The following is an 18829-nucleotide window of genomic DNA, read 5'->3' as shown; positions in this document are numbered from 1 at the left end:
CACGGAGAAACAGAATAATACATTTTGATTGATTAATCATTAATGATTCAAAACTACGCAAAAATGGTTAAAATTTATTACCGAACTGAATTGACACACACATTGACAGTGAGCAAGTGTGACGTTCATTTCCTCTTTGTTTTCGTTTGCTCATGGCTTTGTGCGAATTTTATTCAAAGAAAAATTTCTAGCCGATGATTTAATTGAATATTATAAAGAAAATACGAACATACCACCGCATTAAAAAAATCAAAATATCGATGCTTTGGTACCGATTTAATCAGTGGATCGGTTTCAGGGCCATATATAAGATCGATCCGTCAAGATCGATCTGACTACATTAAAAATAGTATTGCTCAATGCATTGTTTCTAAACAGTTAAAATAATACTCTGTGGAACTTCAACTTCGATTTTCTCCAAATGGCGGATATGTTACATTGGTCTATTTGAAAAGTTACGCTAGAGCTCAGGATATCCAGTCCAGGATATTTTGAACAGCTTAAAATCTAAGAGAAAGAGGAGACAACTGGCTTCTTTTTGGCGACGTTTTCTTCTTGTCTCGCGGAAACGACCATGCAAAAACTATTTCATTATGGCCGACTGTCAAAATACAAGAAAAAATTCTCGCGTTTCTATACGTTCGCCCGACCAATCAGGCGCTGGTTCGTGCTTGAAAGAAAATTGGTTCATAAAATTCCCCCTATTGTCTCTTCTTCCTCTTAGCTCTTCTAATAGGGTGGTTGTAGATTTAGGACTGAATTTACCTATTTTTGTAGTGATTACACTACCTGTTCATTTTACACCCAGTTCATTTACCGGTTCGGTTTAGTTTGTTGGTGAAAAAAAATATTTTATATTGTTAGGCTAACTCAACTCGAGGGCAACATGACAAAACCTCAGGGTTTTTTTACAGTGTACCCCGACAATTTGGTGCTGATGGTTCTGCCAAACTCACAAAGTTCAGAAGTGTTATCTGAATAGGGTGAATTCGGAAATGATGTACAATAGTTAAAATTAATGTTTAAAATTCATCTTTTGTCGTGCGCCCACCAGAACGGACACGCGACGTCCTACGTAAAAATTAATATTAGCGACATAGGAACTCCAGTGATGCCGGTGAGACATGTCGTTTTGATTTTCAGTAGTATGCACAATACACAATCAGTTTATGAAACTTTTATTTATTTATTTTTTATATATTCATCGAACAACTTTGATCAAAAAAATTAATCTGCAGACTGATTATATTCAAGAGCAAAATAAAATAGAAGACAGCAAAGTATTTTTGTTGTCATTCGATTGTATAAGAAAATGAACCTCTAATTCAATTCGTTTGGATTTATTTCATTTCACAACGAAAACCATAAATTCACTCTTTTCATATAGCATTGTCATCCACACATGGTGAAACAAAAAGTTGGTTTCCAATAGAGAAATACCATTGCAGCGGTGAAGGACAATCCCTGTGTTTACGTTATGTGGTGACATCTACTATTTGCAAGTGGGTACGTGAAACTAAGGTTATTTGTCACCTTGCCGGGGAATCAACCTTCCTTTTCAATATTAAAAACAGCAGGTTCTATTGTTTTTATATATTGTCCCCCAACAAATTGAAATGATTATTTGTATAGAGAATGTGGCGTTCACGATTTCAACTTACCCCGCTGTACTCACATGAGGTGAAAAAACGTGGGGCAAGTTGAAATGCTTTGAATGTTTAGGAAAAACTCATTTGTGACTATGTTTTTTATATCATCACTCTGTACCTTAGTACCAGTACCTTTTAATTGTTCATCAAAATCCGATCACAATCAGCATTCATTCTGGTACTGTGCTTGGCAAAATTACATATTTTACTTAATTGTGGGTCGCTGAATCCATATCTGAAATCATAATTCATTAAAATGTACGATTTAGTATTATAAAAATGATTTGATGTGAAAACTGATGTTAGAAGCTTATATTTAGGTGTATTTTTAAAGATTTATTTTATTTTTGCTGTAAAATATGCATATGTTTTTCACAAACTACACCTTTTGTTGAATTTTTAGCACCAAGTTCTTCTTCAGCAATCAAGAATAAATGCAAACTTCTGAATATTTCATTGCATAAAAACCTGCATGATCAACTTTACCTTGAGAAACCGCTAGTACAGGTTTGATGGCATGATCATTAGCAAATTGATATTTTCCGCTCTCATACGCCTTCAATAACATGCGTGATATTGGAGCAAAATATAATGCTTGATTTTACAAGTTCCTTTGGTACTGCGACACTATTTACAACGTGTAAAAATGAAGATTCGATTGATGCTGATAGTTAAATCGACACAAAAAATGATTCCGTTGCACATCATTTTCTTAGATAGAGAAGGTTTAACAGTGCTATCTCTTTTTTATCTTCACCGATGGCAGACAAAAGTCGTTATGGAAGTTTCGGTTGCGTTTGGGTGTAAAGCAAAAATCATGAAACTCAATCTCACCGCAGTTTGGAGAGATTTGCAGCTGATGAGTTTTGTTAGCTTGATATTCCGAGCTGCAACATCACAGCTTGCAATATCAACCACAGTTGTGTGCTTGTTGATTTTTGTCTACGAAAATCAAGCGTGGTGGGCTTTGGTGAGATTTGATTTTTTGATATTTTTCCAACACTCGACAGGTATTTGTTTGTATGCCAAACAAAAGGTTGGAAAACTAATCAGGTGTATCGGTAAAAAAGGGATCAACTTCCCCCATCTAATGATTTTATAAATCCGAGAAAAAAAATGTTATAAAGCGAAGGTAGTGGAAGCAACCTTGCAAGCAGGTGTTATTATTAAACGCTCAAGTACAGCTTTAACGTTCGATTTGAACGACTCGGAAAATAAAGTCTAGTTTTGACGGATCATTTCTATGTTAAATTACTTGTAGCATGAGAGCAATTCCCTACGAATTCGCAAATCGGTTTATTTTTGTATTTTTTGATTTGGTTGAAAATTTGCAGAAACGTTCCTTATGACCGACTATGTCATTTTGCATCTGCATATCACCAATTGGAATCCAGCCTTATTTTTGAAAAGGGCGTATAAAAAATATCAAGCTTATCTTCAGAAAATCCTTACTCGAAAACTGTTTTCCCGACCGGTTTGGTGTCTTGCGCAATATTGCAGATAATGGATGAGACTATTTGAAAAAAATATGCAATCTAAAAAAATTAAACCAACTTTTTTTTCAAATAAAGTCTTAAAAACATTTTTTCTCAAAAATGGATTTTTTGTATTTTTTTATTTGTTGATATGTTTTAGGGGACGAAAAATTCCATCTCATCTATTGCACTATAGGTCAAGATGAAGAAATGATGGACAACAAAGTTCTGATTTTTTTTTAAACTCAAGTTTGTGAAATGAATGTTTCAAGTCAGGAATCTTTAGTAACTATACCATCAATAACATCGGTAGAAACAGTCGACTCTAATGTTGGCGAATATTCGCAAAGCGTTAATATTGAACTTTTCAACAAATCTATATCTAGTATTTTGACATCACCAATTGTTATGAAAAAAATGCGTTGTGTAAATAATGCTGTGAAGAAATATCATTAAATTAATCAAAGAATAAGAAAGCACATATCTGCAATTAATGCAGAAGCAAACTGAAGATGATAACAAAACTGACGATTTTAATGACATTATTGAACAGCTAACAGAAAAGTTTTCGAAAGAAGATATAACGAAAACTGAGAAATTTCAGCTCTTGACCGCAAGGTTGCAAATACTCATTTCAGCTAAAACAATGTTTTTTTTCAATTATGAAATAATTAGATGCTATGGTCATATTTTGAATTGGTAATATGCAAGAAGAGGTTGCAAAGAATGTGTTTGACATATTAAACCTGTTTATTTCACTTCATGAGAGTCACAATCAGCGATTTTTCACACACTCACTCACTCAGCGATCAGCAAATCGCTGATTGTGACTCATAGAAAGCAAAATTTACAGGTTTTATTTTACAAACGCATACTTTGTAACCTCTTCTTGTAAGTTATAAGTAAAACATTCCATCATACCATTTGGTTTTATTATTCCGAAAAAAACATAATTTTAGCTGAAAAGAGTCTTTGCAAGCTTGCTTGACGGTATTACCTAGATCATGGACAGTTCGGAAAATTATGGACACATTTAACACAAACAGGTATATGGCAACACAATCTAAACAACTTTTAAACGATAAAGGTGTATACTCCACTATTACGTCGAGGTTATGCAGTGGATTGAGTGATGATACGAAGGAACTTGTTATGCAGTTTTTTGAAGACGATGAAACCAGCAGAGGAATGCCTGGACAGCGTGATTGCGTAACAATAAGAAAAGATGGTAAGCGTCAGTCGGTTCAAAAAAGGTTAACGACGACCACTTTACGGGAGTCCTACAACCGATTCAAAGAATTAAATAGTGAAGTACAAGTTAGGTTTTCAACCTTTGCGAACCTCAGGACTAAGAACTGTAAATTGTTAACTAGTTCAGGGACACATAATGTGTGCGAATGTACTATTCATGAAAATGTTAATTTGATTATTCACAACTTAAAGAAATTTGATTTGTCCATTGATTTGAAGCCTATTACAGATAGTTTGATATGTGAAAGAAAAGCAATAGGTTGCTGCCTACGACGCTGTGAAAACTGCATGGATTCATCTTATTTCGAACAAAAGTTGTTGGAAGAAATCGTGGAAAAAGGCATTAATGAAATACAATTAATGAACAATGAGTCACAACCGACAGATGTGATATAGAAACATTAGTTAAAGAGCCGGATGAATTTGTTTACTATTTAATTGGAAAATTAGATAAATTAATACCTCACGATTTTATAAAACAACATAGTCTATGTTTTTGCAGAATACAAAACAAAATTTACAGGAAGGTGAATATTATTATTTATCTTTATTAGGGAGGCTTTCAGCCGTGGGCTGGTTCGCCTCCAATGGGAAGGTGAATATCAAATATGTGATTTTTCAGAAAACTACACATTTGTATTACAAGACTAAGTTCAAAGTCATCACTGGAATAATCAGCAAGCAACTATTCATCCATTTATCATTTATTTTTTTCAAAAATTATCATCAAGATTGCCCAAGACAGCAAACCGATCGGACAAACAGTTTTCAAGTTAAAATTTTCTGAAGATAAGCTTGATATTTTTCTATATGCACTTTTCAAAAACAAGGCTGGAATCAAAATGGCGATATGAAGATGAAAAATGGCAAATTTTCAACCTAATCAAAAAATACAAAAATAAACCGATCTGCGAATTCGTAGGGAATTGCTCGTGAGTGGCCCAACTCAAGCTAAGGAAATTTTTTAACATGTTTTCCAATGTTCGATCGATCATTCTGACAACTTGGCAAAGTGTGTGAAACTAACCTATACACAATCATACACAGCCAACATTTTAAAAATGAAAGATTTGTGTGCTCTTTCCCCACACACACTGTGTAATGCAGCGTATGAATAATGAATATATTTTAGAATATAAGCAGAATTTCAGTACTACAGTAAGGGTCCAATTTTGGTAGCAACAAATGTTTGACATTTTTGCTTTTCTAAATTAAAAAAATACATCCTGATTACCTGATCACATCAAAAGCCGGAAATTAACGATAAATCTTTGCTTCTCCCGCTGAAGATCATAAGTTCAAATTTCATCAACGGACTCGTCACGAATGACAAAAAGTGAGACAAATCAAACTAACAATTAATACCTAATTCAGCAGATCTTAGATCCCCACCCTGATCATCAATTCCCGCAGGCGAACTCTAATCACACTCCACATGGCACCGCCCTGAGAAATCCTTTCTCTCTGCACTGTTCATTTTGTTCCTGTGAACGTTCATGTTTGTCTCATCTAGAATAATTCACTGAATAAAACTTATAAAACTAGGTTGTAATGTGATGTTTTTTTTTTTATGATTTGTTTTCCGTCGATCTTGCTTCTGTACTGAGTAACAATGCTACCAACGCCAGGGAGACAGCTCCCACACCTAGACTCTACCTATCGACCCATCAACTCATGGACCGGGCATCAACGGCTTAACTTCCTTTACTTACTGATAAGAGATTTTATGCCTCAGAAAATCCCGGCGACGCTGACTGAGATTGAACCCAGACCTTTTGGGGTGAGAGGCAATCACGCTTTACCACTACACCACTGGCGCCGCTATGTAATTTGGTTGAAATGCATACGTTTTTCAGAGAACTTATACGTTTTATAATTGTGGAAATTCAATGCAGGAGTACAGTGGATTTGTCCCTGATATGTGGATTATTCTTCGTCTCCTGTTACTCAATAGGCTTTGTCGACCTTATTTCATGTATTACTCCATTTAGTAACCATAAAATTGATAACCCAGCACATGACAAGTAATTAAAACATGTACTACCTCTTACCCCATATTCAGGGGTAAGTTGAAAAATCGACAAGTTTTCCCATGTTTAATATTTCAACATTTGTTCAAATATTATGGACAGCATTTTTTTTTTGTTTGGCACTGTCATATGAGTTTAATCAAAATAAAAAATCAAATTCAATATACACATGGTCTAGCGAGTTTTGAAAGTAACAGTGGATTTTTCTGGACCCAATAAATTCTCAACTAATATTTTTTTTTTTTATTAGTTTAATCTTCTGAACCGAACTTAAAGATGACCCAGTGACCGTTATTATTAGCAAAACACCATGAAATTTAATGTTTCTCAATCAACAAATATTATAAGACCTTTTTCCCACCATGGTGCTACATTCGGTAGTGCGTATTTTAGTAGTTTTAAAAAGTACTATGGTCCCTGGAAGCGTAGTTATCATTTTATAGATCACCAGCAAAAGGTTATCATGGAAGATTTACAAAATTTACACAAGTATTAGGAATAAATAACAGGTCATATGCACAGTATTCTGTCAAAATTGTTACATACAACTTTGGGCACCCCCATTGAAATAAAGTATCATAATGTAACATGTATGTAATTGTAATATTGTGCAAGTTTTTTTTTTATAAGAAAATGAAACAGAAAATTGGTAGCAAGCCCAAATTTTGCCTGTAGAGTTGCTTCAACTCACTTGCTATAAAAAATGTTTTTCGGAATTATGAAATCATTAGATGATATAATGATAATTAGTACTTGTAAGTAGGCTTGCTTACACTCACTTCACTATTCGCTATTCGCTAACTTACAAATACAAAATTATATCATCTAATGATTTAATTATTCTGAAAAAAAACATTTTTATAGCGAAATGAGAGGAAGCAACCCTGCTTGTAAAAAACAGGAAGAATTTTTCATGTATGTTTTTAACAAACACAACTTCTCAATATTGATTTCAGAGCGTCACAATCTGAGTGAACACTCGCGAATCATATAATTGCTGATTGTGCCGCTCTGTCAATTTTTCAACCTCTTCTTGTTACTTACAAGTACAAGATATGATTATTACATCTGATGACTTCATAATTCAGAAGAAAAAAAAACATGTTGTTATATCAAGTGAGTGGAAGCAACCCTAGGAAGAGTTATAGGAGTAGTGTCTGGAAGTTCCAAAATCTCAATTTGTTTATATTTGTCATATTCGACCTATTCAAAAAGCTTTCCATGACGATACTATAAGGCCATGATAAAATTACGTGCTATTTTGAGCATGGTAGGCATTTATAATGAACTTTTTTTTTAAATTGATGATTGTTGCCCATCATGGTCATAATAGCACGTAATTTTACCATGGTCTTATAATATCGTCATGGAAAGCTTTTTGAATAGATCGTACAAATGTAAACAAATTGTGAAGCATCCAGACACTATTCCTATAACTCTACCTGTCCAAATGTGTGTAAGTGTCGGGATTTCGATGCTTTACGGTACTTCTTAATTATTTATTTATGTAAGGTTTTTTTTTAATAGAAACATGGCTGGTTTATAAGTAACAAATCACGCTCACCGAAATCTCATCATGCATCTTAGCTTTCTAAAAAAAATCCACTTTAATTTTCCTAAGAACTAAGTCGACCAACTCATCGGATTCACCTAAATTTGACTTGTTAGTTATTTTTTTTTTATTCATGAAGAAAAATCTGCATTATTTAGAAATTTGAACAAAACATATCGGGGTGCATTTTCGAATGTAATATGATAGCTTTCAGGGTGATTTTTGGCTTTCGAAGTCTTGAATAAGCAGCTTAACCGAAATCTGGCGTCTTCTATCCGACGTTTCTGTGAAATATACAGTCAACTCTCCATATCTCGATGATATATATCTGGATATGTGACCACTGTTTCCTTCATGTCGATGATTATCTCAGTTCATTCCGATGGTCTAGTAAGCTTTTCTTATTTTTATCTCGATCTCTCCATATCTCGATCTTTCCATGGACCTTTCCATATCGAGAGACGGAAAGTTGACTGTATTGGTGAAACGGCGGATAAATAACGCAAACCTTTGTTTTATATGCTTACTAAAGACTGTCGAAAGCCAATGTCCATGCTCAAAGTTACAAAACAATATACATCATGAAGTTTCCGTTGTAGCATTCAAAGCTTTTGAATGTGAATTTGATAAAGTATGGCAAGCATCTAGAAATCCATGGCTAACATCAGCATAATCTTAAACATAAGTTTTATTTAAATAGTTTATAATAGATATAGATCATAGACATGGAAACTCATTTTATTCATCTGTGCATACATACATCAAAAAATTTAAATGGTTATCTACAATACCAAATAAAAAGATAATAATTGTGTTCTATCTTTGCATTATTCTCTTCTACAGGCAATTTTATTTTATACGCCGCGATGGCTGTGGAAATCTTGGGAAGGAGGAAAAATACATGCATTGATGATGGACCTTGACATAGGCATTTGTTCCGAAATAGAAAAGAAGCAGAAGAAAAAATTGCTTCTTGATTATTTGTGGGACAACTTAAGGTAGTAGTCATAATCTATTTGAACAGCATTGATTATAACATTTTCTTTTAAGGTATCATAACTGGTGGGCGTATAGGTACTATATATGTGAATTTTTATCACTAGTAAATGTGATAGGTGAGATCTAATGTTTTCAATATGAAATAATCTGATAACATATATGTACGTGTTGACTTAATTATCATTATAGGCCAAATGTTTCTAATGAACCGGTTTTTTGACGGTGAATTTATGACGTTTGGATTAGACGTAATAACGCACATGGAAGCAGATCAAGAAGATCGCATGGATCCGATGATCTACATATTCCCCAGAATGACCAAATGTACTTTCTATAAGTATGGTGTCAGCGGTGAAGTAAGCACTTACGCAAATTCAACGATGAGATCGAGTCATTCTACGTTTATTTATTTTCAGGTCGAGCGACATGATGCCATATGTATTCTTCCACTGAACGTAGTCAATGAGAAAATTTATATTTTTTTGTGGTTTTGGTTTATTATTCTGACGATACTGACAACGTTAACGGTATTTTATAGAATAATTATTATTTTCTCGCCTCGAATGCGAGTGTATTTATTAAGACTAAGGTTTAGGTAAGTAACTTTTACATTACTAAAGGTAGAATAGTATTTTGTACACTGCACATGAGAAAAAAAAAATAACTTTTACGACTTTTGGATACATGATAATAACTAAAATAAGGGACGGGCTAGCATAGGGGTTGAGGAAAAGATGTCCAGAAATAATACGATGTCGTCAAATATATCGACTCGCCCTTCATCGCCAATGGTGATTATATTTGGAGGTTGCACCGTAAATATTCTTGAAAAAAAATCCAATTTTTATTGTCATCTTTGAGAACCAAAGTTATTGAATATAATTTCTATCAATTAAATGTAGTTCATTCAATTAATTGAGATTTATTGCAAGAAGGCTCACAAAATGTCATATACCAATCGATGCAGCTCGATGAGTTAAAATGTACAAAGAAAGTTAAAACGAGACAACGTACAGACAAAAAAAGGTACTTGGATGGATTAATGTACGTAAAATTCATAAAACCTACCACTACAAATGCTCTCATCATCATTCACTGTCATTCAATGATTTTACTTTGCCAATCATCTGGATGACCCCAGAAATTAATAAAGAAATGCGTGCGCATGTTTTTTATTTTTTTTCGTTGGGTTGAATTATACCAGAAATTGGACACTAGAGTGATGCCAAATTTGAGATTTTTGCTCCACAGTTCTAAATATGTGATGATCCTCCCAAAATTTGAGCTCATTCAGTCTAAAAACTAACTGAGCACAAACCATTTGAAGTTAATATGAACATTACTAAAGAATAGCAAATTTTTTGTTCACATCAGTCTAACGATTTGCTACATTGCTCTTCACAGCTAAAACTTTACTGGCTATAATCGCATATCAGTCCTTTATAGATATTCGTCCATTTTGATATAACAACGCTACCCGAATATCAAAATACTATCAAAATGATATCTAATTTTGATTTTGAAATCATGATGACAACATATTTTGATATGCATTTTTTAAATTTCGGTTGAATTCATATTTTTATATTGTTTTAATATTTCTAAAAATATCATTTAAAACAAAATTTGATATTTTATAAAAAAAAAACGCATCCACACTTATGACTAAAATCTACATTTTTATTTTTACTTCTTAGGAGTCAATCAGGTTTCTTTATGAACATCACAAATACAATAATGATCCTAACAGTATTGTTTTACAACATTTATTGATGTTAATCTGTAATGCCTTTGAATTGAATTTACAAATAGATATATATTTGATTGCGTCCAGTTCGTCTGTAATACTTATACTAATACATTGTCGAATATTGCAATTTAACTTTCGTAGACTTAGTTTCTTAGCTCATATTTAAATATGTTGTCATAAATTTTATTAATTATCAGTTCTCTCCCAATAAAATAAATGTCGTCATTGTCTGTTAAAATATGTTCGATGCGAAGGAATTTTTCATTCATAATAATATAAGAGTCATCGTAGACTAATTTTTTACACAATTCGTGTGTCGTATTCCTATATTGAATATAATTCCACTAGAATTTGTCATGAAAACGAAACTCTAAACTTAAAAACTTCACATCATCTATTTCTATGCTATTGAATCTAATGAACTTCAATCGTTCGTCATATTTTAACTTTTGTTATATGTCTATAATAACAAAAGTGATTCATTATATACTTTCTTGTAATGTGTACCACTGGATGATTATTTCCAGTTCTGTACTTTAATATAGCCCCATTCGCACTTTATTGACAACATTATTTGATTTTGAATCTTGATATCAACCAAAAGATCTCAAAACATTCAGATTACTAAATTTGATGTCATAATATCAAAATAATCACTAATTTAGTTTTTTATTTATTTTTTTTTTTTTGTTTTCCTACCATAGTTATAATAACATATTGATTACTTATTTTGTTTATTATTAACGAAATTACTAATATCAAAACGCATACATGGATTTGTTATCAAGAAAACATAATTTGTTATCTTTTTAATATCCTTCATATACCTTTACCATATAACTTTAGAGTGTCTCCACTGCTGGTAGGGTTTTAAAGTTGGTACGGTTTTCAGTGTTGACATCCAACGATTTGGTATTGTTGACGTTGATGGTGAGACCCACCACAGAGGAGTGTTTGACATTGTCACTGAATTTCCTTTGCATATCAGAGAAACGTTGTGCTAATATAGCAACATAATCAGCCAAATTGCAACATAATCAGCCAAAAGAGGTCCTCCACAATGATAGGCTGCCAAAGTCTTTCGGTACACGGTCAATTGCACATACGATGATCTCGTCGTTTTTGGGGCCTCATATTGGCTAAACGGTTAAGGCACGGTATATAAGGATAAAAAATAAATAAATAAACATTAATTCTTGCAAAGTTCAAAACGCTTAGCACTCCCACGCAAACTAACAACACCACCTTGTTAAGGAAACATTACCCTTTCTGACGGTGGTGTTAGTTTGCATGGGAATGCTAAGAGTTTGGACAAATTGACGTTTGAATCTTTTTTTCAGAAGCAGATACGTACTTTTGAAAAAGTAATCGAGAATTCATCACGCCCACGCATACTAACTACACGATAACCAATCGCCGCCTTATCAGATTATCATTATTATTATTATTATTATTATTATTATTATTATTATTATTATTATTATTATTATTATTATTATTATTATTATTATTATTATTATTATTATTATTATTATTATTATTATTATTATTATTATTTATTATTATTATTATTATTATTGTTATTATTTTTATTATTATTATTATTATTATTATTATCATTATTATTATTATTATTATTATTATTATTATTATTATTATTATTATTATTATTCATTCATTCGAGTTCGGGACATTGTTGCTATCAGTAGCAAACGTGCGCGCGCTCGGGATATCGTTGTATTTGGTGGTTTTTCGCGGTTTTTTCGTTCTGAAAACGCTACCAGCAACAAGTGACTAGTGATAACTAGTGTCTAACACTAAAGTCCGATCATAATCGGCGAAGATTTTAGTGAAATAAGTGCGACTAAAGTGCCTCTGCCAGCAGCAAAAGTGACAACAACGGTGCGCCATCGCATCGTTCTACCGGTGTGTAGTGTGGCCCATTGTGGTTTCGCTGCTGAGTGACCCGACTAGCAAGAGGTGTTCAAGTGCGAACAAACCGATTTTTTTCGGTTTTTGGTGAAAAGTTTTTTCACAGAATCGGAAGGTCGGAAAATTTATTTTTTGACCTTGTGTGTTGTGGTATAGCCGTTGAAGGGGATAATAAGGTAGGAAAAACCCTTCTTTTTCTATTTTTATTATCTTTGGGGTAGGCAACGGGTGACCGTTGTCTTTTTTCATTGATTTTTTCCAACGTGCAACTGGTTGCGGTAGTAGTGGTAGATTAAAGGAGTGTGGCCATGACGGCCGCAAGTAGCGGTGACCCTGGCGGGTCTGGGAGAAGACTGCCAACGTTCATGGATCCTACGAACAAGTTCGGAGAATTAACGTATCTGCAACTGATCGGAAAAGACAATGCGCCACTGCCGAAAAATCCTTTTTTAATCGGCAAATCAGTTGAAAAAGTCGCAGGTGGTCCTATCGAAGGTGCGTCAACTGAAGCGCAAGGTACCAGGTACACCTTAAAAGTTCGTAACCCTTCCCAGGTTGAAAAATTGTTGAAAATGACAGCATTGATCGATAACACTGAGGTTTTGGTCCAGCCACATCCAAACCTGAACGTTAGTCGCTGCGTCATTTCCTGTTTCGAGTTGATTGACATGGAGGAAAAAGATGTACTGCTGGAACTTATCAGGCAGGGGGTGATTCGTGTTCAACGAATTACTCGTAATGATAACGGTAGCCGCGTCAACACGTCCACTTTAATTCTTACTGTTGCTAAATGTAATTATCCCGACAATTTTAAGATTGGTCTCTTGAGTGTTGCTACCCGTCCTTATTACCCAAACCCGCTGCTATGTTATGGTTGTTTCCGTTATGGTCATCCGCGTGTCCGCTGTCCTGGTCCACAACGTTGCCTGCATTGTTCTGCCGAGCGCCATGTTGAGGAAAATGAGGAATGTGGAGAAGCTGCCCACTGCATTAACTGTGGAGGACCGCATCGTTCGAATAATCGCCAGTGCCCCGTTTACAAGAAGGAGACGGATGTTATCCGTATCAAGGTCGATCGCAATCTCACGTACCCGGAAGCACGCAAGCAGGTTGAAGCAGGAGTGAGAAGCTACGCAGCAGCAGCAGCCCAGCCAAGTGTCGATCGTCAAAAGCTCGAACAACTCGAGAGAGAGATGAAGAAGAAAGATGCCCAGATTGCTAATCTGTTGGAAGCAATGAAGCGAAAGGACGAGAAGATCGACAAGCTGATTTCCCATATCAAAAACATGTGCCATGCGGAAAACCAACCAGCTCAACAACCACAACAGCAGCAGCAACAACAGCAGCAACAACAGCAGCAACAACAACAGCTACAACAACAGCAACAACAGCAACAGCAAGTCAGAGAGTCGCGAACAGCGGGACCATCCATGCATCTAAGGACCCGCTCACCTGCAGTTGTAGAACCAAAACAAAGTCAACCTGGGAAGAAGAAAAAACGCAACAAGTCGAACAATACATCACCCGGTCGCCAAAGTCCTCCTTTGAAGAAAGTAATCGCCGAACAAAACCCACAGCACGATCCCGAAACTGTAAGTGTCGACGAGGAGTCTGAAATCGATGAAACGCCCCCTAGCCAGCAAAATCGACGACATCAACTCCTCTAATTACACAATGAGCAGCATTAATGACCAAGCAACGAACACGGACAACGATTTGGACCATCGATTTGGAAGCAGGGAATGTGTAGTACCTCTTCCACTCTCACAAGCGAGAGCGCAGCAGGTGGAAGGATCTGTCCGGGACGTCTTACCCCAACCCGTTGATAGAGATTCCCCCTCTGCGATCGATGTTAATGTAACGGATTTTTCGAACACCTACCTACCTACCAACCAACCACAACCACACGTATGCACTTCGCCATCACCCCAACGTCACGAAGCTTTTTCCATTTCGGAAACAGCAACAGCGCTAACTAGCAATCACAACAGTGTTTGCAACAACACTCCTAGTAGCCGGTTTGGGTCTGCTCCGGGGGAAAGAACGCCCATGCAGTTTTCCTCTCGACATACCACCGGTGAAGTTCGTTCCTTCCATACAATCGATCCTAGTAACCGGCATTCCACCGGTGAAGTCCGTCGAGATACATCGACACCGTCATCATCACTACAACAACCAGTATCGCAAAATCGGTGTGGGGAGGGAGAGCGTGAAGTAACCTCCCCCCTCCCAAGGATGGGAGCGGATGTCCAGGGGGCCGCAGGTGGGACCTGTCACGAGTGTCTTGCACCTTCTACCTCCTCCTGGAATCCGGTCGAAATTTCTACTCGAGTGCACAGTTCATCATCATCATCGTCTTGTTCGTCATCACTATCATCCGTGGATAGTCACCCTGGCGGTTGTTTCGCCCTGCAATGGAACCTGCGAGGACTACGGGCCAACATTAACGAGCTAAAACTCCTTATCGCCGACCATGAACCCTCGATTGTAGCGCTTCAGGAGACCAAGGTGAATCAAAATGTGTTACAACCAGACTTCGTTGGAAGGAACTACACGCTCCTCTTAGAGTCGAACAGCGTACACCACTGGCAGCACGGGGTAGGCCTTGCTATCCGGGAAGGTATACCTTTCGAGCGCGTGCAATTAGATACCACTTTACAGCTCGTAGCTGCACGCATCTACGCACCGATGCAGGTAACAGTAGTATCCATCTATATTCCGCCGAGTGCAATCCAGGGTAGTCAGGCCGCACTGAATGAGTTGTTCGAGCAACTAAACGGTCCGGTTATATTTCTGGGTGACTTCAACGCGCATCATCTCGCTTGGGGGTCACAAACATCAACCGCTCTCGGCAGATTCATTGCCGAAAAAACCCTGGACAACCAACTAGTCATTCTCAACAACGGCTCCCCTACTCGCATCGATCCGGCTACAGGTAACACTTCGGCAATCGACCTGACGTTCTGCTCCGAGTATCTGGCACGTAGGTTTACTTGGCAAACCCTTTCGGACACTTTCAACAGCGACCACTTTCCGATAACGGTATCCATTCCCGGGTGGTCGTATTCGCGAACGACGCGACGAAAATGGCTCTACGAACAAGCCGACTGGTCGTTATACGAAAGCATCACAGCCGAAAGTATTCGATCAGGTGTTGAGTGGAACATCAACAGTTTCACCCAAATGATTATCGACGCAGCGACTAAGTCCATACCACGAACCAGCGGTCGTGTTGGACCTAACGCGGTACCATGGTGGTGCCCCGAAGTTAAGGTGGCAATTCGACGGCGAAGGAAATGTTTGCGATCCCTGCGACGTCTACAACTTTCCGACCCAGACCAACACGAAGCACTGACTAGATTCCAGGAAGCCAGAGCAGCGGCACGACAGGCTATCAACCAGGCCAAAACGCAATCGTGGGAAAACTTCGTAGCGAAAATCTCACCGACTAGCTCAACCACCGATTTGTGGAGAACGGTCAACACTCTGCGAGGCAGTCGACAACAACGCACCGTAGTGCTCAAGCGAGCAGATGGATTCACGGACAAGCCCGAAGAAGTAGCGGAGGAATTAGCGAAATGCTATAGTAGAAGATCAGCAACCTCTAGCTACTCTTCATCTTTCCAGATGGTTAAAACAGCAGCCGAACGAGAATCCATGGATCAAACACCGACACCAACCGATGATGTCTACAACATCGATATCACCCTTAACGAACTCCTGTGGGCCCTCGACAAAGGGCGAGGTGCTTCGACAGGTCCTGACTTCATTGGGTATCCGTTACTCCAACGTCTTCCTTTGTCCGCGAAAATGACACTTCTTGAGTTACTCAATAGAATCTGGAACGAGGGTGTGTTTCCCGTTAGCTGGCGGAATGCTGTCGTCGTACCCATTCCAAAACCGCACTGCAACGACTCCGGACCTGATGCCTTCCGTCCAATATCGCTCACCAGTTGCATGGCGAAGCTGTTCGAGCGGATTCTCAATCGTCGATTGACCACCGAGCTAGAGTCGAGTGGACGTCTTGACAAACGTCAGCACGCCTTTCGTACAGGCCGCGGCACTGATACCTATTTTGCCGAGTTGGAAAGATCGCTGCCAACCCAAGATGAACACTGCCTGATAGCTTCCTTGGACCTGTCGAAAGCATACGATACTACCTGGCGACACGGAGTTCTGCGTACACTAAAATCATGGCGAATACGTGGACGGATGATGAACATACTACAAAGCTTCCTTTCGGAAAGGACATTCCAGGTGTCCATAGGAGGGCATATGTCTCGCAAACACCAGCTGGAAAATGGAGTACCACAGGGTTCCGTTCTATCAGTGACGCTGTTTCTCGTCGCAATGCAGCCCATCTTCCGGGTGATACCGAGAGGAGTCGACACTCTCTTGTACGCAGACGATATTCTTCTCATCGTACGAGGGGCTAAAAATGAAGGCTTACATCGTAAACTGCAGGCCGCCGTCAAAGCTGTCGACAAGTGGACGAAAAGCGTTGGATTCAGCATATCAGCTTCAAAGTCGTACACCTTTTATTGCAGTCCGAATGCACGTCGAGATCCTGAGAGTAAAATCGTAATAGACCGAGTATCCATCCCGAAGACAAACCGTTTGAGAGTCCTGGGTGTAACCCTTGACCGAACTCTGAGCTTCAAACCTCACTGTCAAATGGTGAAGAAAGCGTGCGAACCTCGGTTACGAATCCTTCAGATGATCGGTGCCAAACTTCCGCGTGGCAATCGAAAATCGCTACTGCAGGTGGGATCGGCCCTAGTGACCGCGAAACTGATGTACGGTATTGGAATAGTTAGCCGAGGAGGACCACTAACGCTGCAGAATCTCGCTCCAGCCTACCATAAAATGGTACGGTTTGCTTCCGGAGCCTTCGTCACTAGTCCGATAGAATCGATTATGGCTGAAGCGGGCACCTTACCATTCGAACTGCTAGCAGCACAATCCATAGTACGAATTGCAATTCGGATACTAGCGAAGAATCGAAACAACACCAGTCTCCCTCTTATTCGACGAGCATCGGATCGCCTCAATGAGCTGACAAACTCAGCGCTCCCTGCTGTCGGTCAACTCGTACGGCAGACCGATCGTCCGTGGCACACACGAAAACCTTCGATCCTGTGGGACGTCAAAAAATGCATACGAGCCGGCGATCCTCCAGAGAAAGTCCGCCCGGTAGTGCAACAACTACTGTCGACCCACTTCCACCGATCAACTGTCGTCTACACCGATGGATCCAAACACGACCACACTGTAGGTGCCGCATTCCATAACAATGGTTTAGCGGGAAAGTACAGCCTCCCAAAAGAATGTAGCGTTTTTTCTGCGGAGGCGTACGCCATTAAGATGGCTGTCTCCATCCCGAATATTTCGAACGAATTAGTCATTCTTACGGACTCTGCAAGCTGTCTCCAGGCCTTAGAAGCTGGAACATCTAAGCACCCGTGGATTCAGGAAGTGGAGCAAATAGCTCGAAACAAATCCATCCGTTTCTGCTGGATTCCTGGACACGCCGGCATCCATGGAAACAACGAAGCTGATCGGCAAACATGGCGAGAACACAACCTCCCATTGATGTACCAATCCCAGGTGACGATACGCTGAGAATGGTGATGCAAAACATTCGCCAACGATGGAACGACCAATGGTTCGCGACCAGAGACTCCAAACTTAGAGAAGTCAAAGACGACACGCACAAGTGGACGGAACGGGGAAGCACTTTCGACCAGCGTGTGCTAACACGACTAAGAATTGGTCACACGCGGCTAACCCATACGTTCTTATTGAAAAAGGAAGCCCCGCCCAGTTGTTGTGGAACGGCTTTAGATGTGCGACACGTGATTCTGCAGTGTAAAAACTACGAGAGTCAACGACAAGAGAACAACATTGACACAACAAGCTTGCGAGATGCGCTAGGAAACTCTGAGGAGCAAACCACCAATTTGCTGAACTTTCTACGGCAAACTGGACTGTACCGAAAAATTTGAAGGATGTAGAGAAAAGAAGAAGGAACAGCCGAAACCCGGTGTAGTGGCAATGAAGGTTAAGCAGATAACGGAGCAAACAAGGAAGGAAGAATGTGAAGAAGATGGAGCAGCCGAAGCCCAGTGTAGCGGCAAGAAGGTGAAGCAGTTAACGAAGCAAGGAAGAAAGGAAGAATGTGAAGAAGATGG

At 38.4% G+C, this 18829-nt stretch overlaps 1 protein-coding gene across 7 annotated transcripts in view; it reads left to right on the top strand.

The window, feature by feature from the left end:
- Positions 1–9777, top strand: part of LOC135710670 (innexin shaking-B-like) — a 135943-nt gene extending 126166 nt beyond the window's left edge. For 2 of the 7 annotated variants that reach the window (XM_065233312.1, XM_065233311.1), the window contains exons 7-10: positions 8801–8955; positions 9008–9072; positions 9146–9312; positions 9373–9761. In XM_065233312.1, the coding sequence (XP_065089384.1) occupies positions 8801–8955; positions 9008–9072; positions 9146–9312; positions 9373–9555 (570 nt within the window). In that variant the 3' untranslated portion in view covers positions 9556–9761. Of the gene's footprint in view, positions 1–8800; positions 8956–9007; positions 9073–9145 lie in introns of all 7 variants that reach the window. The other 5 variants (XM_065233315.1, XM_065233317.1, XM_065233314.1 and 2 more) reach the window with 3 other exon arrangements.
- Positions 9778–18829: the final 9052 nt, after the last annotated feature.

This window comes from Ochlerotatus camptorhynchus, unplaced genomic scaffold, assembly GCF_037179485.1.
Source record: "Ochlerotatus camptorhynchus isolate MF236.1 unplaced genomic scaffold, CSIRO-AGI_Acam_v1.1 ptg000400l, whole genome shotgun sequence".
NCBI classification, from domain to species: Eukaryota; Metazoa; Arthropoda; class Insecta; order Diptera; family Culicidae; genus Ochlerotatus; species Ochlerotatus camptorhynchus.
This window is presented reverse-complemented; position numbering and strand designations above follow the sequence as displayed.